The sequence below is a fragment of the Astyanax mexicanus genome, chromosome 12 (genome assembly GCF_023375975.1).
Source record: "Astyanax mexicanus isolate ESR-SI-001 chromosome 12, AstMex3_surface, whole genome shotgun sequence".
Lineage (NCBI taxonomy): Eukaryota > Metazoa > Chordata > Actinopteri > Characiformes > Acestrorhamphidae > Astyanax > Astyanax mexicanus.
The window spans coordinates 18,167,619-18,194,250 of NC_064419.1; the positions used below are offsets into that span (position 1 = coordinate 18,167,619).

At 37.4% G+C, this 26,632-nt stretch overlaps 2 protein-coding genes and 1 long non-coding RNA gene across 5 annotated transcripts in view; 2 read left to right on the forward strand and 1 right to left on the reverse strand.

Annotated features, from left to right (window-relative positions):
• LOC111192688 (uncharacterized) overlaps positions 1 to 26,632 on the reverse strand; it is a 55,110-nt gene that overhangs the window by 14,853 nt on the left and 13,625 nt on the right. The gene's annotated exons all lie outside the window — the stretch shown is intronic.
• Positions 15,478 to 16,969, forward strand: hes2.2 (hes family bHLH transcription factor 2, tandem duplicate 2). Its single transcript, XM_007247938.4, has 3 exons — positions 15,478 to 15,676; positions 15,893 to 15,980; positions 16,152 to 16,969. The coding sequence occupies exons 1-3, from the start codon at positions 15,518 to 15,520 to the stop codon at positions 16,442 to 16,444; spliced, it is 540 nt and encodes a 179-aa protein (XP_007248000.2). The 5' UTR covers positions 15,478 to 15,517; the 3' UTR covers positions 16,445 to 16,969.
• Positions 18,453 to 26,632, forward strand: part of acot7 (acyl-CoA thioesterase 7) — a 184,381-nt gene continuing 176,201 nt past the window's right edge. For 2 of the 3 annotated variants that reach the window (XM_007247939.3, XM_007247941.3), the window contains exon 1: positions 20,408 to 20,495. In XM_007247939.3, coding sequence (XP_007248001.3) covers positions 20,440 to 20,495 — 56 coding nt within the window. In that variant the 5' untranslated portion in view covers positions 20,408 to 20,439. Of the gene's footprint in view, positions 18,674 to 20,407; positions 20,496 to 26,632 lie in introns of those variants that run through there. The other variant, XM_007247940.4, reaches the window with a different exon arrangement.

Consider the following 26,632-nt stretch of genomic DNA (forward strand, 5'->3'; position numbering starts at 1 on the left):
CATACGGCTCCCAAGTGGTGCTGTTGTCTAAGTGCTGGCCCTATGAGGAAGATCTAATGCAAGATTCACCCAAGCCAACTGTGTTTGGTAGTCCCAGAGAGCACATGCTTGCTTTTTTGCTTTTTAGCCAATATGGCCATCTGTTTGCTGATGTAACAAAATTGATGTTAGGGTTCTCCTGCAAGTCATCACCCTGCCTTAACCTGGTAACATAATGTGATTGAGGAACCCAGGCTAGTGGGTGGAAATTGTGGAGAGAAAAAAACTGGTTAAATGATATGATGGGATTGATTGAGCAGCACTGTTTCTGCTGCTAAGCATATAGATGATAAAGTAGATAGTATATAGTAAAGTGCCATTTTTTAGTCATTTACAAGCTGGGTCTTCCATTGCAAGTTTCTTTTTTTACAGTTTCTTCCTGCAGCTTTAGTTTTCTTTTTACATTGCCTCTATTGCCCTGACCTTTTCTCTTATTTCCAGATTTCTGTAAAGCTGTTTGTGACAATATCAGGTTATAGTTAGCACTACAGAAATAAATTTGATTTGCTGATGGTGCATGTTATGGTATGAATGATAAATTGTATTTGACTTAATATAATTTATGCAGGTTATTGTATTTAGTAAAATAACTATTTTCGAAAGGTGCCATGCTTTAAAATTTCACATGCTCATGATATCAGCTACACATTTTTTTCTGTTTCTCTTCAGTACCAACCATGCCTCCTGTATGAAAATCCATAGGAAATATTGCCAAGCTTTTCTGCTTCACACTAAGTTCATCTGGTCTAGCTTTATCCATGTCTGATCTGTCCTGTTATATTTACAGTGGTTTGCAAAAGTATTTATACATCCTGAACTTTTCCACATTTTGTTACCGTACAACCACAAATTAAATGTATTTTATTGAGATTTTAAGTAAATCAGATTTTAAATAAACCAACATAAAGTAGCACATAATTGTGAAGTGGAACGAAAATGATACATGGTTTTCAAAAATTTTATAAAATAAAAATCTGAAAAAAATATGACGTACAAAAGCATTTATCCCCCCTATATCAATACTTAGTAGAGCCACCATTGGCTGCAATTATAACTGTAGGTGCTTTGGGGTTTGTCTTTGCCAGCTTTGCACATCTAGATAGAGAGCTTTTTGCTCATTCTTCTTTATAAAACAGCTCAAGCTCAGCCAAGTTGGATGGAGAGCGTCTGTGAACAGCAATTTTCATGTCTTGACACAGAATCTCTTTGAATGGGCCATACTGAATCTTCTTCCCAGTCTCAAATATTTTACAGCCTCCACCAGGTTTTCTTCCAGGGTTGCCCTATATTTAGCCCCATCCATCGTTTCATCATCTCTGACCAGCTTCCCATGTCTCTGCTGAAGAAAAGCATTTGTCCCTACAGCATGATGCCGCCACCACCATGTTTCACTTTGGGGATGGTGTGTTTCTAATACACAAACCACTTTATATTTAGGCCAAAATGTTCAACTTTGGTTACATCTGACACAACACCTTCTTCCACATGTTTGCTGTACAAACAGCACTTCTTATGGCTTTCTTTCAACAGTGCCTTTGTTCTTGCAACTCTTCCATAAAGGCTAGATTTGTGGAGTGCACAAGTTATAGTTGTCCTGTCGACAGATTCTTCCACCTGAGCTGTGAATTTCTGCAGCTCCACCAGAGTGACCATGGGCTTCTTGGCTGCTTCACTAACTAGTGCTCTCCTTGCATGATCTGTCAGTTTGGGTGAACAGCCATGTCTTGGTAGGTTTGCAGTTGTAGAACACTTTGTAGAAACCATTTTTGGATTATCAATTAAACAGTGCTCTTTGAGATGCTCAAAGCTTGGGATATGTTTTTATAACCGAACCCTGCTTTAAACTTCTCCAAAACTTTCTCTCCGACCTGTCTGGTGAGTTACTTGGTCTTTATGATGCTGATGTTCACTAGTGTTCTCTAACAAACCACTGAGGTCGATACAGAACAGCTGTATTTATACTGAGACTAAATTACACACATTTGCACTCTATTTACTTATTCAGTGCAATTGATTGCACTGGATTCTATTTAGGGTGTTAAGAGGGTTGAATACTTCTCAGATTTTTATTTATATATATATATATATAAAAATTTTGAAAACAATGTATAATTGTTTTTCATTTTCATTTCACTTTACAATTATGTGCAATGTTGTGTTTGTTTATCACTTAAAATCTCTATAAAATACATTTAAGTTGGTTATAAAGTGACAAAATGAGAAAAAGTTCAAGGGGTATGAATACTTTTGCAAGCCACTGTATGTTCCACATTAATTTAATTCAAATGAATTAAATCAAAGTTAGTCTACTTTTTATGGACACAGTGGTCCCAAAGATCAGAAGTAGAGTGCCGTGTAAAAGTATTTGCCCCCGTACAGATTTATTTTGCTTTTGCTTTTTTGTCAAACTTACATTTTTCAGATTTTCAAACAAATCTGTTTTCATTTATTAAGGGGAAAAATACATCTGAACATTCCCCCAAAAAGTAAGTGTGTTTAACTTTTTTTTTTTTAAAGTTGAGTTCAATTACACTAACCACAACCAGGCCTGATGACTGCCAGACCTGTAGAATTAAGAAATCACTTAAATAGAACCTGTCTGACACCATGACGGCAAAAACCAAAACATGCCCCGATTTGAAAAATTTAAAAACAGATGAGAAAACAAAGCCATTGATCATCTATCAGCTTGAAAAAGATTACAAAGTGGTTTTAAAAAGCTTTTGGGATTATTCACAAATGGAGAAAAGATGGAACAGTGGTGAACCTTCCCAGGAGTGACTAGTCTATCAAAGTTACACAAAAAGACATGGACAACTCATCCAGGAGGTCCCAAAAGGACCCAGAACAACATTTAAAGAACTACAGGGCCTACCTTGCCTCAGTTAAGGTCTTAATAGTGTTAATAATACAATTATAATAAAGATACTGAGCAAAATTCCAAGAAAAAAACACTGCTAATCAAAAATAACACAAAGCCCACCTCACATTTGCTAAGAAATATCTTGACAACCCCCAAAATTTGGGTAAATATTTTTTGGACTGACATGTCAAAAGTGAAACTTTTTGGAAGGTGTGTCTCTTTTTAAATCTGCTAAAAAACTAACACATAATTTCAGAAAAGGAACATCATACTAAAGTATAACATGGTGGTGGTAGTGTGATGGTCTGATGCTCTTAGTTTGTGACCTTAAGCTCAGGTGTACTTGAGTTCTGCAGCAGGACAATGATTCGAAGCACACCAGCAAGTCCACATCATGAACTTAAACAGGCAGTTTATGCCATTCATGGCAGAATTAAAACAATTCCGCAAGAAAGAGGCGGCCAATATTCTTCCACAACACTATAAAAAGACTATCACAAATGCATAATTGCAGTTGTTCCTGGTCAGCAGAATTACAGACCGTTGTCCAGGCCCTGAAGCAGCCATCACACTACCACCACCATGTTTCCTGTTCAGTATGATGTTGTTTTTCATAAATCATATGTTAGTTTTACGTCAGATGTAACAGGATACACAGCTTCCAAAAAGTTGTGGGATCATCAAGATGTTTTTTGGCAAATGTGAGATGGGCCTTTGTGTTATTTTTTCTCAGCAGTGTTTTTGCCTTGGAACTCTCCCATGGAGACCCTTTTTCGGCCAGTCTCTTTCTCATTATTGAATCTAACACTGACCTTAACTGAAGCAGGTAAGGCCTGTGGTTTTCTAGATGTTGTTCTGGGGTCTTTTGTGACCTCCTGGATGAGTTGTTCATGCCCTTTTTAAATAATTTTGGTTGGCTAGCCACTCCTGCGAAGGTTCACCAGTGTCCCATGTTTTCTTCAAATGTAAATAATAACTCTCACTGGTCCGCTGAAGTCACAAAGCTTTAAAAATTACTTTGTAGCCTTTTCCAGACTAAAAGATGTCAATAATTTTGTTTTCCCATCTTTTATCCTGCTTCATGTGGTCAGACAGGTTTTATTTATTATCAGTTATTTATTTATCTAGTTATTTTTTGATTCTACAATTCTGGCAGTAATCAGGCCTAGTTGTGGTTAGTGAAATTAAACTCAGCTTTCCAAAAAGTGTGAATTATTACAGTGAATTTATGAGGGGCAAACATTTTTTTTTTACAAAGGGCTGGATTGGTTTGGATATTTTTTCCCCTTAATAAATGAAATCATCATTAAAAAAGTGTTGATATTTACTCAGGTTATATTTGTCTGATATTTAGTTTGTTTGATTATTAGAAAAATGTAAGTATGACAAAATACAAAATAAAATCTGTAAGTGGGCAAATACTTTTTCACGCCACTGTATCCAGCTCAGGAAAAAAATAAGAGACCACTTAAAAATAAAAAGTTTCTTAGATTATACCAAATTATAAACCTCTGGAATATAATTAAGAGGAAGTTGGATGATCACAAATGGATGACTTTTTGCGCCAGGAGTGGCATAAAGTTATCCAAAAGCAGTGTGTTAGACTGGTGGAGGAGAATATGCCAGGATGCATGAAATCTGTCATTAAAAAACAGGGTTATTCCACCAAATATTGATTTTCTGAACTCTTAAAAATGTATTAATATTAACTTGTTTTCTTTGCATTATTTGAGGTCTGAAAGCTCTGCATATTTTTTGTTATTTCAGACATTTCTTATTTTCTGTAAATAAATGCTCTAAATTAAAGTATTTTTATTTGGAATTTGGGAGAAATGTTGTCCATAGTTTATAGAACAACAGTGATCATTTTACTTAAACATATACCTATAAATAGCAAGATCAGAAAAACTGATTCAGAAACCGAAGTGGTTTCTTATTTTTTCCAGGACTGATTGTAGTAAATTAATTAAAGTTCATGATCTTAAAATATGCAACAATATAAATAAAACCTTGCTCTGTTTCATCTTCTTTAACTCCTTCCCTGCAGTAAAACTGACAAAATCCATACAGAACCATACCCTAGCTAACCAAAACCAAGCCTCTGACAGCCCCCTGCTCTGATGGGGGAGGGGAACAGCAGCTGGTTATCCCAGTCAAAGCTTTTCTCTTCTGACACCACAATACGAACCTTCAGACTACTTTCACAACCACTGACTTGAATACTGCATGTAAACTAAATGTCTACTATACATTGTTTGTGGACACCCCATGCAACAAAAGCATTTCGCTACCATAAGTAGCACCCATTGCTGACATAGCTTATACAGCCTCTGAAGAGAAGTACTGCCTACAAAATAGGACCTTCTGAAGCAGATATAAATGAACCCATGGGCACTATGCCTAATTTACAGGCATGGACCAGAGGGCTTTATACTCCCAACCCCCCAGCATTTAGCTGTGGAGCAGTGGAACTGTATTCTTGGAAATCATTGTGGTCGATCCCATTTTTTTGGAATGAGTTGGGGAGCTGGGGATGGAGTGGGATGATAATCATCATGCAATCTTATAACCTTATGGTTAATCGTTGCTGGATGCAATCAAATAATCAGCAATACCTAAAATTGTAGAAAAAAGAAAAGCCTTTTTTGGACAGTAAGAAACAGTTACTCAAACAAAAGCAGTACCTATTGTATTTATTTGTCAACAGTGTTGCAATGCAAGTATAAATATGAACAAAATGCTATTCTATGCTATTGTCACAATATGTGTGACAATTTCTTCCCATTTTTCCCATGATACACCTGCACTCAACACTCTTGACATGCCGGATCACATGACTCATCAGCGATCCGGTTCTCCCTCCTGCTGATTGCACTCACCTGGACTCTGCACTAAATAAATAGTCATCACATTCACTCAGTCCTTGCCCACATATTAAACCTATTTTACATAGCTTTTATTCCTTGTGTTTCTCTTGTGTTTTGACGTTTTCTCTGTTGTTGCTGACCCTTTTTTCCTTTTTGACCACTTTTGTTTGTTAGCTTCTTTCAGTTCTGACCCATTTTTGTTATTGACCATGCCTTTGTCTTGCCATTTTGTTCTGTTTTTGATTATCTGTTTATGACCTCCTGCCTGTAAACACTCTGGTACTCTGGATGTTTATTTATGCTGCAATTTTGCTCTTTGCTCTGCCTGCTTTTGACTACTCTTATCTATTAAGGTCCTCATTTAATAAACCATTACCATAATTATTGTATCCATGCTTGTCTGACCTGTGTTTGGCTCCTGTGACAATATGTTAAAAGCACAAATTATATTAGTACTTCTTACAGAGAATGTCTGTTAAATAAACACATATTTCTGAAAACAAGGGTTGTGGAAATGTATTGTATTGTGGAAATTAATTGTTTTTCGCAGGTATTGTCTGTAACCCCTGTTGCCAGAAGCAAACCCTGTTGGAAGCAATAGTACAATAGTACATTACAAAAGTAAATGTGATGCCTTTATCAACAATAAATTAATTTTATGCATATTCTACTTCTTCTTCTTTTGTTTGTTTATTATATTAAAAACATTAACTAATAATACCATAATACAAAAACTTATCTTGTATATATTTTTGCCAGCTTTATCTTCTTTCTTCAGTCTGAACTCCAACACTTCCAGAGCTCCAAAACAGGCCTGTTCATAGATATAAATAATTCAGCAAATCCTGCAAAGCGAGAGGCTCTTAAAGTTCCCATTCTACTGTGCAGTTGAGTGCAGCTTTTGAGACAGCTTGTGTTACTCTTTGTGTAACATTCTGCTAAGGCTTAGAACCGTGGAACTGTGGAACTGTACAAGCCCACCACTTCTCCTAAGTGATTCCCCAAGGTTCTCTCTCAGGTCCACTGCCCTTTTGTCTATTTACAATAATATAACTGTTTGTTTAACTTAATAATATAGCTTTTCAATCTTTTCTTCTGTGTATGTGGGTATACTTTATTAATTTATTGCATTTTCTCAACATCAAACACAAAAACTGTACACTGTTTTTTTCACGTTTTAGCTTTTGTTTTCTTTGTCCATTACTTCTCTTTCTTTCGTTGTCCCCTTTTTTGTTGTTTTCTTTGATTGTCGTGTGCAACTTTTAAAAATGTTTTTATGTTAAGGAAATGTGTTAATTCATGAAAGTAATGGGCTTTAAAATTTAAATATCAATACTATTTTTTAACAAAAGCAGATTTCATTGTTTCAATATGTTTCCAGTGTACAATGTTCTGAATGGCTTCTTTGTTGAATCTAAGCCTACTGCATCTATAAGATATCACCCCAGCAGACATCACCCCCCTCCCCCACTACATCTGATCCAGCGTGCCTCCAAAATACCCAGTCACAAACCCCCTCTGACACGGGATTATGGTTCAGGGGGTCTGAGAGTACAGAATGTGAGACAATGGCAAACAGGGGAGGAAAATGTTTTTTATAAAGTAGAAAGAAAGAGAAAGAAAGATGATGTGTATACTTTCGAAAAGTATAAAACAAGTGTTGTTATGAACTGATGTTTGGCTCATTGTCGTTACATTTATGCATTATTATTTTGAGGCAGTCATGATGAGGTAAAGAAGATCTAGGGTTATCACTAAGAAGACAAATATGAGTTTTGAGTTATAAAGTAATAAAGTAAAATTTGGGTTTAGTATGTAAAAAATGTAATATATAATATAAACATTTCACAGCGATGATAAGTGTGAATTGTGTTAAGCTTTCTTCAAAGTGCTAGTTTAGTGTGTTATATTAAACTAATCAGGAAGTAAACAAAATAAAAGATACCTAAAAAGAAAACAATAAAAATGAACCTTAATGGAACTTTAATGGATCGTTAATGAAATGTCCTGGTTAGGTTAATCATAAAAGCATATTGCTTGAAAAAAACAGCCACATAAAATAAAATGTATACAAATATAAATATATTTTCTAAACGTATAATCTTTGTCAGACAAAAAACCTTGTATCTCACACACAATAAGCTTCAGGACCAATACAAAAGTTCTAAAAGAATTCAGAAAAATATTTAAGATGGATTTTTTTTCTCCTTTATTTGTTGCTGTTTTGAAGATAAAAAGGTTTTTGACAGAATTTCCATCAAAACTAACGTGGCTCTTTTTCCTTCATAGCAAAAATAACAAAAATCCCAATCATCAGATCATCAGTGTCGCCTTTTACAGACTTAGTGGCAAAAAACAACAATGCTTTTATATAAATAAGTCTTTCAATACTCTTCATTGCAAAAGGCTTAAACTTCAAAATATTGTTTGGTCATATTGGATGCACAGCTTGTTTAAGAAATGTCAGTTCAGGAACAATGGAGGTCAAAGTGAGTGAGATCTGGGACATAAACAAAATAGTTGGAGAGAACTCCTGGTACCTGCTGTGCATCATGATTAAGTTAAACCCTTTTTGGAACAGAATCAGAAAAGAAAAGTTGAGAAAAACGAATTAGCCATCTTTCATGAAAAGAACGCCTTCCCAACTGTGAAGCCTTGGGTGAATCTATGATATTTTTGGGTTGTGCTGCAGCCAGTGACACTGGTCATATTTTACAGGGTGCAGGAAAAAAAATATTCTAAATTGCTTAAACTGAGATATCCCTTAATCTAAACTTGTATAACACCTTAAATAAATACTATGCTAGAAATCACAAGCTGAAGATACATTTAGACTATTTTGACTCTTCTTTAAATCTTCTCTTGTTTGGTGAGCAATGATTCCTTTTTTTAGGGACTGCAGAAAGCTACATGTCGATGAATGTTAGTATAAGGTTTAATAATTCGAGTCAAGAGGCTTTTATTGTCATCACATCTGTACATAGATGCAAGGTACACAGTGCAATTAAATTACATTCCTTCAAAACCGTGGTGCTATATGGAATTACAATACAATAGACAACATAAAGTGCAAGCGTGCAAGGAATGTGCAAAATGGAACAATGACACTACAGAGAATAATATAATATAATATAATATAATATAATATAATATAAAGCTTGGAAAATTTTGATTTAGCTGATATTTCCTAATTATGGTTGCTGACATGCTTAAAGCCTGTTTGGTAAGAATGTCTCAGACCTTGTCCAAACAAAAACTGATCCCAACACTGATGGTACCACCCAGCTCTTTTACTTTACACCAAACACGTTTCACATTACAATTAATGAAACCACTGTTGTACTTTTTATTTGTGGACCTCTTTAATGTCCTTGTGTTACATATTTTGCAATTTCATCCTATTATGTCAGATGTTTCCACAAAGAAACAAAACACACTAATGAACCAAACATTCTACTGACAAAACATTGTCCTGTGATCTTTGGAATATAGGATGTTAAACGTTTCTGGGAACAACAATTCTGGCAGCCCTTTTCTGTTGTTTCAACCCAGGCATTGGCATCATATCTCATTAAGCTTTGGTTGCTGGTTTGTAGTTTGACTGTGCTTGGACCACTGTTTGTAGGTACTCACCACTGCTGACTGGAAGCACCACCACAAGCCTTGAAATCAACCCAAAGTTCTACATTTTCACCTTAAGCAACATTTTCCACACCCAACATATTGACTAGATGAACCAATTGTGAGTGGATACCAGATTCTTTGTTTTGTTTTCTTTTATATCTGATTCAGAATTCTGTTTATATTATCCTAATACTGATTTCCATAAAACAAACTTTTGGTACTACACAGCTTGGAAATCACATCACACTATATTATGCTACCAGAGTATTACAATTCAAATGAAAGTCAAGTCTTGAGAGTTAGCCAACTGTTATAAATATATGAACCTTTTCAATTTTAAGATCCTCTCTGTACAGGTTTTCAAAGTCAAAAACCATTTATTTTTACCCCAATTTGCACTGCATTACATCTTTCTACAATGTGATATACAGCTTTGTAAATAAATGAGACCACTTAATGATGATGTTTTTCCCTGATTTAACCAAATTGAGGAAGATGGATGATCACAAGCCATCAAACAAAGCTGAACTGCTTGATTGTTTGCACCACGAGTGGCATAAAGTTATCCAAAAGCAGTGTGTAAGACTGGTGGAGGAGAACATGCTAAGATGCATAAAGAACAGGGTTATTCCACTAAATATTGATTTCTGAACTCTTAAATTTTTATGAATATAAACCTGTTGTCTTTGCATTATTTGAGGTCTGAAAGCTCTGCATTTTTTTTTGTTATTTCAGCATTTTATTTCTCATTTTCTGCAAATAACAACAATGTTCATTTTACTCAAACATAAACCTATAAATAGCAAAATAAGAGAAACTGATTCAGAAACTGAAGTGGTCTCTTCTGTAGTTGGGAATGCTGGAAATGTTAGCACAGTCTTACAGGAGTGTGAAATCATGGATCACTGGATTACAAGACTCTTGAACACCTCGCACCCAATGGCCATTCCTCCAACCACCAATTTACCTCATTCTCCTCGGACATAAGCATCTGGCCAGTAATGCAGGTCATTCTCCCATGAGATGACTACTAGAACATACCAGACACACTTTGCACAATACACTAGTCATTTCCATGCATCACTTGTATATGTATTGCATTATGTACATGTATTTATGTATAAGATCTGAGTCTCTTTTAGCTGCTATTACACAGTAGTGCACTGTTTTGTCTTATTACTAATAATGCACATTTCACTGTCTTTTTTCATTTATATTGCACAGTGTACTCATGTCCTGCACTTTCATCCTTTAAACATGCCTTACTTATAACACACACAGACTGTGTAGTATATAGCATATATACACTGCCTGGCCAAATAAAAAAAAGTCTTCATCTAGATTTAAGTAAGTAAATGATGTGGGGTTGATGCTGCAGTTGGTCTGCAGGTCTAGGTTCAGCAACAGTATGTGCTGGAAGAATGAGGTCAGCTGACTCTACCTGAATATACTGAATATAGACCAGATTATTCCATCAATGGATTTTTTTCAGGCATATTCCAAGATGATAATATCAGGATTCATGAGGCTGGATTAGTGAAAGAGTGATTCAGGGAGCATGACATCATCATTTTCACACATGGATTGTTCACCACAGAGTCCAGACCTTAACCTCACTGAGAATCTTTGAGATGTGCTGGAGAAGCTTTGTACAGCGGTCAGACTCTACCATCATCAATGCTGCTGCAAGATCTTGGTGAAAAATGAATGCAACACTGGATTGAAATAAATCTTGTGACATTGCAAAAGCTTATCGAAACAGTGCGACAGCAAATGTGTGCTGCAATCAAAGCTAAAGGTGGTCCAACAAATGATTAGTGTGTGTGAGGTTTTATTTTGGTGGCAGTGTATTTGCATTGTTCTATACAAATACAAATCAATTAGAATGTATAATGTAATTGTTAGTGTTTGTAGTCTGGGGAAAAGTGAAAGTAAAAATTTCATTGTACAGTGTAACTAAGTGTTTCTCTTTGCATAAGACAATATATTTTGAATATGGCACCTTGAGGTTAAAATGACCCAAAGACAATCCTGTGTACCCTGATGGGTGAACAGCTTTTCTAAAATTATAAACAAAGGTATTGTTTCACTTTCTCAAATGTTAGCATCACTCAACTCAAAGGCATTCAATTTCGACCTGGAAAAAATGTAATTAAATCTGCTGTGAAACATGGTGGTGGATCATTTTGGACCTTAAGGCAAAATAAAGGTAAAAAAAAAAAAAGAAACTAAACATGATTTTAGAACAACTTTCTTAAGATAGCAGGCTCAAAGGCAAACATGTTCAAATGGCTCTTTAAAACTGTGCCAATGAAGAACAAATTTTGGTTCACTAAAGTACCCAATTCTGTGATAGAGATGTTTGAGATTTAGGTGACTTTAAAGGTGAAAATAATCTTCACCTCCACATCCTTAATTTTTCTTTCTTCACAGATCTCCTAAAACGGTCTTTTAGGGAATAAACAGAGGGTTTACTGTGACAATAACCCTTTTAAAAGACTTTAAGTGTAGGCACTCTTTGATTTTTTTTTCTTTGATTTTTAGACTTTGGTTTTCTAAAGAAACATTTTTAAGATAAAGCCTTTGAAGCACCTTTCAAGATTTAAGGATCCTTAACAATCTTTACCAAACAGACACCACTAAAAATGATTTTTAGGGAACAAAATTGGGTCTTATGTTTTATAACTCTAAAAACTCTAAGGCTTTAAACTCCTTAAAATGCCTTGTCCCGTATACGGGCTACAGGTGTAGGTGATACAAAACCCTTTTTTTCTGCAGTAAAGTAAGTTATTTACACTCTAAACATTTGAGGGCTTTAAAATCTCCTACAGAATACTTGGAAAACTTGCATGTTTTCTCTCTACCTCACTTAATAATTACAGAGATTAGTAACAGGAATCAACCCAAATTCTGCATGTTTGAAAATAGATATAAAAACTAGACAAACATAATGAAACTTAAGGTTTGGAAAGAGCCAATTACATTACAATTATGTTTTTCAGTAATGCTCTTTATCAGACATTAAATATTTGTATGGAATGCTTGAATAATAATCCTCAAGATTTAGTGGTGTCACGTCAAGCAGACAATAGACAAAAAATCTGGACTGTTAAGGTTAAGGCAAATATAGAGAGAGCCAAGCAACAGAAAAAATGTGTAAAGTCCTACATAAACTTCAGACTTTCATTAAGAACTTCTCCAAATTCTTAACCATTTAGTGAGCTTTATTTTTCTCAGTGTAGAGGTAGAAGAAAATGGGAATGTGGAAAGTGGGAATGAGCTTCTGGAATCTTCTTTGCTGAACACATACAGTCCTGCAGCCTGGCTGCACGCTCTCCTGCTGTGGGTGTGCGTGCGTTTGTATGGACCTTCTCAACATACAGCAGCAGAAATCTTAAACAAAAGCTGTCTGTCCCGTCCAGCGTTCGCAGATGGGTCACCCCACGCTAATCAGCTCTACAGAGGACAAAGGAGAGGCCCAACCGAACGCCGATCTTCTACAAAAAAAATAGTTCTTGCTCTCACGGGTCTCGGTCATTACGGGCCCCGTGGGGAGTACTGGGGGCGCGTGCAGAGTGGATGGATGCGTGTTGTGCGCTTCTGCTCGATCGTAAGAGGTGAGTTTGTCGCCCCCTATCGGTTATGATCGGTAGTTTGGAACGTGTTGCTGTTGAACAGCAGAATAAACGTATTTGAAAGATTTTAAACAGCAAATATTTAATGAAAATGCTTTTAGCAATGGGTTCCAAATTGTATATATCCATATATACAAATCTCATAGCCTTCGTTACTATTTATTTATTGTATTAACGCCCACTGCACGACTGAGAAAGGAGTGATCAAACAACCAACAAGACAAAGAAAAGCTTCGAGATGATTGCAGATTGCATGTGTATTCGCATTTTCTTTATAAATGATAAGTTAATTAAATGCTGTATGTTGTTAGAGTATTATAGGGCACTTTGGAAGTCTATAATTGTATTTATATCAAAACATATCACATTTTAAGCCATTAAAGTGTTTTTTTGGATACATTCTTGTTTTATTTCCATCCAAAATGCATTTACACTCATTTTTGATCACGCAAACTGCAAATAACCACAAAATGCTACGTAAACCCCTAAAACAAGCTATTTTACCATTTTATCAAATATATATAAACCCCTCTCTTTAAATCTAATTCTCCAAACAACATCTGCTTCCAAAGCTTGCTAATGACACACACGCGACGCCAATTCCATATTCCCCCTTTCCTCCTCCTAAACATTCTCAGCCAATCACGTTGCGCAAAAGCCCCCAAACCCAAACGCAAAGCGCTTCAGCTTTTGTCTCCACGTCTGTAACCCAATGCCTCGGATGACGCCAAATATTGTTTTGAAAGGAAAAAAGCTAAAGAACTATACGTGCACAAAAACTTCGCGAGACGACGGGCACGCGGAGGTGGGAGGGGAGGGGCTGAGGGGGGTGTTAAGCACGGAATAGGCCATCTGGTGTGCCCATGGCGCGTGCTGGACGCGTGGATCCCACGGAGGCCTCAGGGGACCAGAACTGAAAATATGCGACGGTTTTTCATTTCACCCCCACTTAACCCCCCCTCCCTGCTTTCACACACCCATATCATCTCCATCTTCATCTTAACGAGGACAAAACGTTGGAATAAACTAAAAAATACGTTTATCTAAATGAAGTACTTCAAATCCATCCAGTCCACAACACTTCTTTATCTTTAGCCTTTGAAGTGAATTCAAACAAACAATAAATCAACTAAAAAAGTGATGCTAAAGTGAACAAAGTGCAAGCTTTTCATCATCGGACCCTTCAAATCAGCATCTGATCTGATCGTTCACACTGGACGATTGACTCAAAAAACGCTTCAGTTTGGTGTGTGCGCCGTGCGTAAAACCAAAAGCACCCAAAACGCAACCATAAAAAACGCACCTTTCCTTCTTACGCAAATACAACACAATGTATAAATGTCTGTTCGTGATGGATATGAGAGTGTGTCCTATACACCACCAATTCTCCAGCCCCCCCCCCCCAACACTCCCTCTCCCACCCCCCCACCCCCCCGCGCGCCATGCCATGCGCAAAAGCTGCAGGTGAACCAATACGAATCCTAAACAACGTCATCATAGGCATGTACGTCAGAAAGAAAGAAAAAAAAACTATTGAAACTATTGTTGATCGACGTTTGCAAGCAGATGTTACTTGAAATATAGCGTGGCTTGGGGATCTGTGCTATTAATTTAAATTATAGATGCGCGTGCAAACGTGCCCCCTCCCCAAACCCCACCATAAAGTTGGACAACACCCCCACCTTCATCCTTTCAGTGTTTTTCCCTCCGTTTTTTGCCCACCCCCACCCAACTACATAGGAGAATTTAATAAACAATATGGTATATGTTATTTTGTAGGCTGTTTACAATACAACATATACGCGTTTAAATAAATGAAATTTCATTTTAAGTATGTTGCTGAGAAACAACTTACACACACTGGTGAGGTTTGGGGTTTATAATTTGATATATACTTACACAAAGAGCTTGTTTGCAAATAACAAAGAGATGCCAAAGACAAAGCCTTTAAAACAGTCTCTTTGGAGTTTTAAAGCTGTATTATAGCGTATAACATATTTATACTGGGTTTAAAAACACTCCGTGCATTATAAAGCATTAAACTTTGATTGGAGATATTTAAAAAAGTGTATATGGCAATATTTTGTCTCATTCGTTAAAATGTAAATGTTACACAACTGAATAGAAAATAAGGCGGGAAAATGAACATGGTTCATTCATTGTTAAAGTTAAACCATTTAAAATAGCAAGAACTTTGAAATAAATAAAACGAAATAACGAAATAAAATATCTATTCACTTACTAAACCGATAGATGATATAGCGTTATTAGTAAACGCATTTAATTCAAACGCAAATTTCACAGGCACGCTTGCAATCTGGTGACGTGTACAGACTTCAAACGCTCCCTCTATTGTTCTCGAGCCCAAACTTCGGCGACCCCGCGCGCTTGGTGGGCGGGGCGAGACGCGCTCTGCGCAGATATAAGGCGCGCGCTGCGACTCCACCGACACAAGCTTCACCGCAGCGAACGGAAGAGTATCCAGCATCATGACTCCTCACGCACCGCCCAGCACTGTCGCCATGAGGAAAGAAGCGCTCGAGCTCAGAAAGACCCTCAAACCGCTGGTGGAGAAGAGAAGGCGCGCTCGCATTAACGACAGCCTGCACCAGCTCAAGACCCTCATCCTCCCTTTGGTGGGAAAAGAGGTGAGTTAAGAGTTTAAACAAAGTGATTTATATAGGCATTATTCTATATTTACAAAGGATGCGTTTTAAACCACACACTGCTACTAAAGTACTATTTTAATACCCTAGTTAATGCAGTAGTAATCTGTGCGATTTGGAACGCTCCCAAGTCTTTTTTTACTGTTGTGGATTGTTTTTGGATTTCAGCTCAACGTTTATTGCTTTGTTTTTTTTCAGAAATGCCGATATTCCAAGCTTGAAAAAGCTGATATTCTGGAAATGACCGTCAGATTCCTGACTGATATCCCTGCCACTCCGAAAAAAGGTAAATAAAACTTCTTTAAATCATTTAAAATGTAAATATCTGTCATACTATAGCTCTTAACCAGTTCTAACATTAGAGTATTATAGTTTAATAGCTCATTTATACGCCATTATTACTTTTTAACCAGTTTGTTCAGCATCTAACCCTCTGTTTTCATTTGTTTCTCCTCAGATGTTGCAGATAACTATAAAGAAGGTTATAAAGCTTGCCTTCAGCGCGTCTCAGCGCTACTCCCGCGCACCGGCCTAGACCATGAGGCAGGTCGCCGAGTGACCGAGTTCATGCAGCGGGCGATGCCCTCCTCCAGCCCGGCGTGCCAGCACTGCAGCGGCCACGGCGCTCCTGCTACCCCCCAAACCCCGCAGCAGCGCCTCCGCAGCCTCCAGGCTACCGTCTCCAGAAGTGAAAGCCGGGCAAGCGTTGTCGTCCCGGTCTCTGGAGCCCCCGTGTGGAGGCCTTGGTAGCTGCACCAAAGCCGGGACACCTTTCTCCAAACTAAAACTGTACATAATGACTCAAAAAAAAAGAAAGATGATGCGGTTGGTGTGTACCAGCCTGCTTTTATACGTTTTAATACGTTTTATAAGTTGACTCAGGATCCTGTCAGGATCAGCCGAGTCACGATCACCTGAGTATTGTATACTTGTGCTACTTTGCTTAGCCGGTCTCGTCGGGTTCGTCCGAAACGGTCGCTTTTCTTCTCGATTCCTTCTTGCGCGTCGCCTGTAAATAACGCGGTTCTGTTTAGTCCTCTTCGAGGGGGGGTTAAATGGGTGGGGGTTGTGGAGAACGCCTATGTAAAACCCCACGGGTTGTTCAATGTAAGGCATTTGCACGTTTGGCTTCAGTATTCTGAGTTTGTGCAGATTAGTCGTATGTAAGCACAATGTGTTTAATTGTAAAGTCTCTGTTTAAGGGATGTGCTGATTATATCGTTGTATATGTATGTTACACTCAGTACTTTTGAATAAAAGGAATGGGCTACCCAATTATTGTGTCCTGTTTTATTAGTTGAAATGTGTGGGCAAATGATGATTTAAAAAAAAAAATGCAATTGTGAGTGAAAATCTTTGGATGTATATTTTTTTGGGTTTATAAATCCTTAGATACATTTTAGTTAGAATTTACAATCGATAGGTAACTTGCATTATCTACTCAATATAATGCACAATAAATAACAATCCTTTGTTTGCTATAAGGCCAGGTCTGAAGGGGGGATTTAAAAAAAAAAATACATGCACAGCCGAGTGTCTCCTGACAAACTACATTATTTGCTAAGGGACTAATGGTTGATAATTAGTATTTCTGTGGATATTTCGAATGAACAGTTTTTTTTCTGATTTGGGATCAGTTTGTCATTCCCATTGCTCTAATAAATGACATATACTACATTGACTATATAGACCTGATCTCAGATCAGTTTAACTGTCCGTGTGTTTGAAACGCAAAAAATGCCTTATTAAACACTATATGCCCTCAAAAAGAAGGCAGTGTAGTTATGAAGATCTCTGTATACGAATTAAAATGGAAGAATTAACTGTTAGACATAAGAATTGGTGTTGTCATTAGCTGTTAGCATTTTGCCCAATAAAAACGTAATGTTAGATTACTAACCTTTAGATTCAGACATGACTTGGGGCTTTACAGTCTCAAAACAAGAATTCTGTCTTTGCGATTTTACGTTTAAGAGACAGTGCTTACTCACGGAGCCCCTAAGGTTTAATAATTTAATAATTTAAGTCGTGGCCTCGCTTTATTTATTTATTTATTTTACAATGTGTCACCTTAGGGGCTCCATACTAACTAGTATGATAAATGTTCAAATTGTTCAACTTCCAGAGCGAAAAAAAAACGTGGTCTGTGCTGTCACCATGTGGTCACATGGGGTAATGCATGTGTTTGAGAGACATAAGAGCCTTCCTTGTTCTAACCCCATGTAAAACATAGAGCTTAGCTAAGCCTATAGATCAGTCCAGGTTCAGAAAGTACAAATCCATCCCGGGGTTTTGTTCCAACTGCCTATAGGCGCCCAGGCAGTTGGAACAAAACCCTGGGATGGAGTTATACTTTATGGACCTAGACTAGCCTATCCATCGCTCTCTACTCGCAACCTAGCCTGTACTCTGTACTCTCTGTTTAAAATGCGAGAACAGGAGACTTTTAAACATCTAAAATATTAAACAGCGCTGTAACTCTGTAACTCAGCCCGCCTTGTTTTCTGCAGCCTTTATTTCGCGGTATTTTTTGTAAGATAAAGAACAGAGCGGGAAGCACAGGGAAGACAGGAAGACGTTCTAAAAACGCAGTTTGAATTATTTCGAATTAAGAAACGGGTTTAAGCATCACGAGCTTAAAAAAAACAAAACAAAATCAAACAAACAGCAGCACTTGGGTGTCCAATGGTACTGACGCCTCTCGAGCTCTAGTGTGTGTGAGAGTGTGTGTGTTGTAAATCGATTCGCCCTTATTAAACCCCCCCTTTGGTCCAAGCCGGAGCTCGCTAGCTGGTCTGCAGAAGCAGCTCTCTCTCTATCTGTCTCTCTGCCTGTCTCTGTCTCTCTCTCTCTCTCTCTCTCCATCACCCTTTATTACTGCTAGTTATAGTTAGTTTAGTAGACTAGGGGTCGACCCGAGCTGCACATGATGTCTGCCGCCGGTTCTCCAGCCGCCTCGCCGTCCATTCAGATCTGCAGGTAAGATTATGAAGCCCCGGCTCGCGCGGACATTGTGGCGGGGCTGTAGACTGTTTAATAGCTCAGCACAGACAGATAGCTAAATTAACTAACCCTCTAAACACACCACTCACTGCTTCACACAGCCCAGCTACCAATCTACTTATCCAGCTACCTATCAGTATTTCAGTATGTGTAATGAACACAGCCGTGTATAGGATCAGTGAAGGAGGAGGAGGAAGAACAGCGTGTTTAAGCCGGTTTGCCGGTGCTTTTCCACACCATGCTTTACCATTCAGCAGCAGCAGCATGTAGTATTTGTCGTATGTGATGACCTCAACGAGTGATGCTGCTGGAGCTGAGGCATGATGGAGGCACAGCCAGCAAGGTTAGCTATTCAGCCACAGCATCAGCATACTAGTTAGCTAGCTAGCTAGGTGAGAAACACATATAAAACGATACGACTGTGCATTTTTAGGACTGTCACGATGATGTTTGTTATGTTTGGACGGTGTAAGCTACGTTATTATCCCCAAAACAATGTTTATTTTAAGACTGAGTGACACGTTTTTATATCTCCAAGGATGTTTTATATATTATATCATCTAATAGTAATGTATAAAAGCAATGCAAACAATAACACAGGTATACAGGTGAGTACATTCATCATATGTATACAATTTATACAAACTAAATAAAGGTATAACATAGACAACATACAGCTCTGGAATTCATATTCACAAAGTTCACAGAGTTCAGAAATCAATATTTGGTGGAATAACCCTTGTTTTTAATCACAGTTTTCGTGCATCTTGGCATGTTCTCCTCCACCAGGCTTACACACTTCTTTTGGATAATTTTATGCCTGATGCGAAAATTCAAGCAGTTTAGCTTGGTTTAAAGGCTTGTGATCATCCATCTTCCTCTTGATTATATTCCAGAGCTTTTAGATTGGGTAAAATCAAAGAAACTCATCGTTTTTAAGTGATCTCTTATTTTTTTCCAGAGCTGTATACAAACTAAAAGTATCTACCATAGACACAACATACAAAGGAAAAAAATATTATATCGTTAATGTGTACAAGGTAAATTTGTACAGTCTATATCAGTATTTACATGTAGACATGTATCACCACTTATTAAGACCTACTATTTATTTACTGTTAACCTATGTGCAATATCACTTGTTATTTCTTACCATAATTCCTCTAATCCTCTAGTTTTCTAGACCTCTTATTTTTCGTTTAATAAATGTATATTCTCGCTTGCATGTTTTGTATATAGCAGTGTTGTATATTGTTTGTATATTTCCTGACACTTATGTTATATCCTCTAATCTTGTTTTGTTTATAAACAAATTAACGTAGCTGTATATAAGTTTGAAACTCTTAAATTCAGTGATTCTGCATTGTAGATTAATACTAAAGAGATTTAAACTATGAAGAAAAACACGTTATTATTTAGTAAACAAAAAAGTGTTAAAAACAACACAATATGTTTTATATTTTAGATTGTAGGGGAAAAATAAACAAATAAAAACATTAAGTGAGAAACTGTCCCTGTCTGCTCCTCGATACGATTGACTAGACATTTCCCTCCAGCCAATGGCAGCGAGCAGAGGCGATTTGAGGCGGGAGTTTCAGGAATACGGATAGGTAAAAAACCTGAGCGTCGCTGTGAGGTCGCCCTCTAGTGGCGGACTGATGATAAAGCATTTAAACACTCGCTCTGTTGTGCGTCAGAGCGCCTGACGTCATCAAGCAGACCACGTGGTTATTTTCTTAGAAATGCTGCGGGGTCCTGTAGGGAAAATGCTGTCCCGGCTGGCGATAATCACATCTAGGTACGTATTTAATAAAATAGACCCGTTTTTAAAGATGCGCCACGATGCCCAAGTACTTTCCCCTAGTCTGGACTAAACCTGACTTCTGTTTTAAACTGAAGGAGTATGTCCTTTATTGTCATACAGAACAAGAGTCATGAGTACATGTGTAACACAGTGCAGTGGAATGCAGCCTTATTTACACACTGTGTGGACAAAAGTATTGGGACTCATTCTATTCCATTGTTTATTTGAGGGAGTTTTAGGAGTGTATCATGCTTTTGTTAAATTAAATGTCTCTATTATCCAGGAAAGAGCATTGCTGTGAGGATTTTGCATTCAGCAACAAAAGCATATTCGCATATTTGGTGTGGTCAGGAACTTGAATAATCTCCCCTTTGTAGCTCATGGTAAAAGTTGCAGAGCTGTACTTTAATATTTAGTGCACACTACATAACAACAGAACATTCCAGAAATAACTGGAGACTGCCATCAGACAATTTTTTTTAAAGACTGCAATGTTCAGATTGTATAACTATTATCACACTGCTTCTATCAACAGTTAAGATTAGCATCATTGTTCATAGCTATTGCACAACATTACAATGGAATGTAGTATTTTCTTTACTTAAACTTTACAGTGGTATAAAAATATGATCATTTTCATGATTTTCCTTTTTATAAATAATTGGTTGTTCGATTCAGCAATGTCAGTTAAATATATAAAATAGCAGATGAACACAGTGATATTTGAGAAGTGAAATGAAGTTTATAGTATTTACAGAAAGTGTGCATTAATTCTTTAAACAGAATAAGGCAGGTGCATAGATGTGATCTCCCTTGTCATTTGAATGATTTGAATACCTTTAGCAATAAACATTGGAACACAACATTTGTTTGGTAAGTTCATTGACCTTTGACCTACATACTCCAATAATGAATGAATCCAATTATGAGAAAGGGTAAATGTGGCCAATTGCAAGTTTCTCTCCTCTTTGCATCTTCTCTAAAGACCAAAGACCTACATCATCATCTTACTGCAGATGGAGTCACTGTGCATCGTTCAACTATTCAGCTCACTTTACACAAGGAGAGGCTGTATGGGAGAGAAATGCAGAAGAAGCCTTTTCTGAGCACACGCCACAAACAGAGTCGCTTAAGGTATGCTAAAGCTAAAGCACATGTAGATAAGCCAGCTTCATTTTGGAATAATGTGCTGTGGACTGATGAATCCAAAATTAAGTTATTTGGAGGGCGGCATGCCTGGTGGAAAAGAAACACAGGATTTCAAGACAGACACTTTACTGCTCTCCACAGTAAAAAAATTGGTGGTGGTTCATCATGCTGTGGGGCTGTGTGGTCAGTGCAGGAATTGGGAATCTTGTTAAAGTTGAGGGTTGCATGGATTTTTCAGTCAATATCAGCAGATTCTTGAGAACAATGTTTAAAGTTGCGCCGGGGCTGGATACTTCAACAAGACTACGACTGTAAACATAAACACTGCTCAAAATTTTCTAAAGCATTCATACAGAGGAACAAGTACAACGTTCTGAAATGATCATCTCAGTCCCCAGACCTGAATATTATTGAAAATCTGTGGTGTTATATAAAGTGTGCTATTCATGCTCGGAAACCATCAAACCTGACTGATCTGGAGATGTTTTGTAAAGAAGAATGGACAAAATACCTTCAACCAGAAGCCAGACTCTGTTTGGAAGCTTTAGGAAGTGTTTAAAGGCTGTTATTTTCTGCAAAAGGAGGATCTACTAAATATTAATCTAATTTTTCTGTTGGGGTGCCCAAAATTTATGCACCTGCCTCATTTTGTTTAACATATTATTGCACACTTTATGTAAATCCTATAAACTTAATTTTACTTTTCAAATATCACTGTGTTCATCTGCTATATGATATATTTAACTGAAATTGCTAATCATTGTGGGATGGAAAATAGTGTCTAATGAAACCACATTTAAACACCGACTTGTTCTTAGCATCATAGAGGATCAAAAGTATCTGAGGAGCATTGACATTAGGATACAGGCCCATTCATTTCTTTTGACTTCACTGAGTATATAGGACACGCTGTAATTCTAATTAATTGTAAGTCTGTAGTCCTTCTGTTTCTCTGCTTACTTTATTATCCTCTTTTCAACATGATCTACAATGATCAGAGAAGCTTTTATTTGTGTGGTGGGTCATTCTCAGCATTGCATTGACACTGATGCGGTGGTGTGTTATTGTGTAGCGCTTGTACAAGCAAGCGGATGTGACCACATTGTAGATAAAAACACTGCAGGTAACCACTACAATGTGCTGGTCCATGGAGACACAATATCCATTAAGCCAGACAAAAAGAAGATTGCAGAAGTAACTGGAGACTGCCATCAGGAAAGGCTGCAATGTTCAGAATGAAACCATTATCACACTGCTTTTGTCAAAAGTTAAGATCAGGACATTTTTCATAGCTATCGCACAACATTACAATGGAATGTAGTCTTTTCTTCACATAAACATCATGTGGCAGTGATCACACACACTAACAAACAGTGGCAGCAGCACACACACACAAACAAGACTGTGGGCAGAATTAGGTGCCTTCTTACCTACACCCTGCCTGTCCAGGCCCAGGGTATTTTTTTTATAGACTCTTTTTTTTATAGACTCTGCATTAAAACGACCTAAAGGCCTAACAGACAGGTGCATACATTTTATAAATTTGAATACTTTTAGCACTAATTATTGGAACACAAAATTAGTTTGGTAAGCTCATTGACCCTTGACCTACATTCACAAGTTAATCCATCTATGAGAGGGTTAAAGTGGCCAATTGCAAGTTTTTCTCCTCCTTGCATCTTATCTGAAGAGTAGCAACATGGGGGCCTCAAAACAAAGATTAAAGAACCAGAAATAATTCCAAGTGTATTGCATTTGGTTGGAAAACCATCTAAGTCCACATTTTTAAAGATAATCTACTTTAGGATGGATAGTAAAATTGGGACTGGTGTAAATGGTAATGATTTCAATACATTTGAGAAAGCAAATCCTGTACACACTGCAATGTTGTATTTGTGGCTCAGCGATCGAACATGCTGAGTTACTGCTACTTTTAGCTGAACTAAGATACTTCAGATTCGGCTCAATATATCGACAGATTGTGTTGAGGCTGCACTATGCTGTCGTTGAGCTAAATGAGTAAACTTAATGCAAAGGGTGTGAAGTACTCATTTGCTCATTTATTAGCTATCAGTAGCCTGAATATTGAATTATTTTAATATTAAATTGCCATAATTCAGATTAATGCCTCAGAAAGGTCACTTATTTACTCTACCACCTGCTTCTGATTGTAAAAAAAAAAATCTCTTCTTCAGTAACTAAATCAATTTTCTACCACTTTGTAAGAGTAACCGTGCCTAGATAGAACAGCACAGACACTGTATTTGTTTGGCCTGGACTCACATTTTCTGCCCTCGCAGTCGTTGCACGGATACTGGACCAGGCAGATGCTTATTACGTCAAGTGCTGCTGAATGTTGAGCGTTTTTAGCTGTAAGTGTTTGTCATCAGGGTTTAATTTTCGAGCGGTCTTCTGCTGCAGCATGCTGAGTTTCAGGATGTTTCTGAAAGATTTGAGGTGCTTTCTTCACAGTAATATACTCAGGTAGGAATATGTTAAATACTGGTGTAATAAGAGGTGTTTTTTTTTTTTTTAGGGAAACCGAAACTTCATTATCAAGATGTACCGGTAACCTTGCAAACTATTTAATCATTGTGTGCTGAAGTGTAGAGGGATCAGATAATGGCTTAAGGAAGACTAATCATTTCTTGAGTATTTTAAGTTGTTTTTTTGTTGTGCAAAAACATTGAGTATGTGACTGGTTAAAGTGAAAATGACTTAGAGAGACAGGCCAATGTATTACAGCAATTTCAGTTAAATATATCATATAGCAGATGAGCACAGTGATATTTGAGAAGTAAAATTAAGTTTATAGGATTTACAGAAAGTGTGCAATAATATGTTGAGCAAAATTAGGCAGATGCATACATGTTGGGCACCCCAACAGAAAACAAATACATTAATGTTTAGTAGATCCTCCTTTTGCAGAAAATAACAGCTTCTAAACTCTTCCTATAGCTTCCAATGAGAGTCTGGCTTCTGGTTGAATGTATTTTGGATCATTCCTCTTTACAAAACATCTCCAGTTCAGTCAGGTTTAATTGTTTCTGAGCATGAAAAGCCCGCTTCAAATCATATCACAGATTTTCAATAATATTCAGGTCTGGGGACTGAGATGATCATTCCAGAACACTGTACTTGTTCCTCTGCATGAAAGCTTTAGTAGATTTTGAGCAGTGTTTAGTGTTTAGGGTTGTTGTCTTGTGGAAGTATCCAGCCCTGGCGCAACTTCAACTTTCTTACTGATTCTTAAACACTGTTCTCAAGAATCTGCTGATCTTGACTGGAATCCATGCGACCCTCAACTTTAACAAGATTCCCAGTTCTGCATTACTCTCTCATACAGCCTCTTCTTGTGTAAAGTGCGCTAAATAGTTAACCAATGCACAGTGACACCATCTGCAGAAATGATGATGTAGGTATTTGGAGCTGGTCTGTGGGTTGCCTATCATGTTCTCACCATCCTTCTCCTCTGCTTATCTGAGATTTTTCTTGTTCTGCCACTTCAGGTCTTAACTAGAACTGAAATCTCTGAGATGGCTTTTTGTATCCTTCCCCTGAACCTTGATGTTGAACAATCTTTGTTTTCAGGTCATTTGAGAGTCGTGTTTTGAGGCTCCAGTGTTGCCACTCTTCAGAGAAGATGCAAAGAGGAGAAAAAACTTGCAATTGGCTTCTTAACCCTTTCTCATAATTGGATTTACCTGTGTGTATGTAGGTCAAGGGTCAATGAGCTTACCAAACAAAATTTGTGTTCCAATAATTAGTGCTAAAAGTATTTAAATCAATAAAATGACAATGGTGCCCAAACTCCTTTTACTAGGGCTCTTGGATTTGGAATTGTAAAACTTGTCAGTCCTCTTTCAGTCAGAAGATGGCAGAACAACTTTGGTTAAAGTTCATGGTGGTCTGGACTCTCATTGTTGAGCTGTGTGAATGAAAGTAAGTGAAATATTTTAGAGATCCTTCAAGGCCTTGTGCTGCTGTTACTGTAGTGTTCTGGTTTAAGTGGATTAAAAGTATGAGCAGCATCTTGGAGCGATGTTTAGAGAAACACTTGTCTGTACATCAGGTCTGGGATCAGTGATAGAATCTTGAAAGTATCTAACCTGTTTTTGTGTGTGGTAAATAGGAAGAGACAGAAAGGGCATGCATTCTTTGTTAATGATCTGCTCAGTATGTCGGGCGATTGCCATCTGGTCGGAGTTAACTTGCTCTACTAGCTGGAGTAGGAAACACCCATCTGCAGTTGGTGAACTCTTACTCAATGTGTGTTGACCTAGGATGAGGTTTTTCCTGTTCTGTGTCTGGTTGCTGAAAAATGGCAATCACTAAAATTGTCCAAGGCGTTATGCTATATTAAAAGGAACATATAATGCAAAACTTGATTTTTGTGTGCTTTTGTATTTCCACTTGGGGCTTAACAGCACCATTAACACTCAAAATTCAAAGAAAAAAAAATAAATCCATTTGAAAGTTGAAAGAATTTGCTGTCAGAAATATATCAGGCTCATATGCTTCTCTGTGAGCCGTTTGAATGGCTCCCTTATTGTGGCATCAAAATAAGGAAACCTGCATAGACCCACCCTGGCACCACCCCTCACCTGTCAACCCCAACCCACTAGATCAGTTAAAGGAACAGCATTAAAATCACTTTGGCTGAGAACCTTGGACAGTACACTGCTGGATTAGACAGTAGACTTCGTTTGACTGAGGAATCTGTACATTGTGTCCATGATAAGTCAGCAGATGAGGGAGATTAAGTACTTTTTCAATAAATTCTCAAGTTTTTTTGTTTCCATCGCTGTTAAGAATGAATTCACTTGTTCATGTTTTGCCATTTATGACAACCTAACACTAATGTGTCATAAATGCTTAGTGTAAAAAGCTTTGCATAAAAGTGACAGAGCTCTTCAATGGCTCATTCTGAAAAGGACTGAAACTGACAAGAATAGAGCTGGTGAGATCTCTTTATATGAGTT

Excerpts from the sequence above, each read along its gene's own strand:
- hes2.2 (XM_007247938.4), top strand. The coding sequence starts at position 15,518 with ATGACTCCTCACGCACCGCCCAGCACTGTCGCCATGAGGAAAGAAGCG. Across the intron at positions 15,677-15,892 it reads TCCCTTTGGTGGGAAAAGAG|AAATGCCGATATTCCAAGCT; the intron begins GTGAGTTAAGAG and ends GTTTTTTTTCAG. Across the intron at positions 15,981-16,151 it reads CCCTGCCACTCCGAAAAAAG|ATGTTGCAGATAACTATAAA; the intron begins GTAAATAAAACT and ends GTTTCTCCTCAG.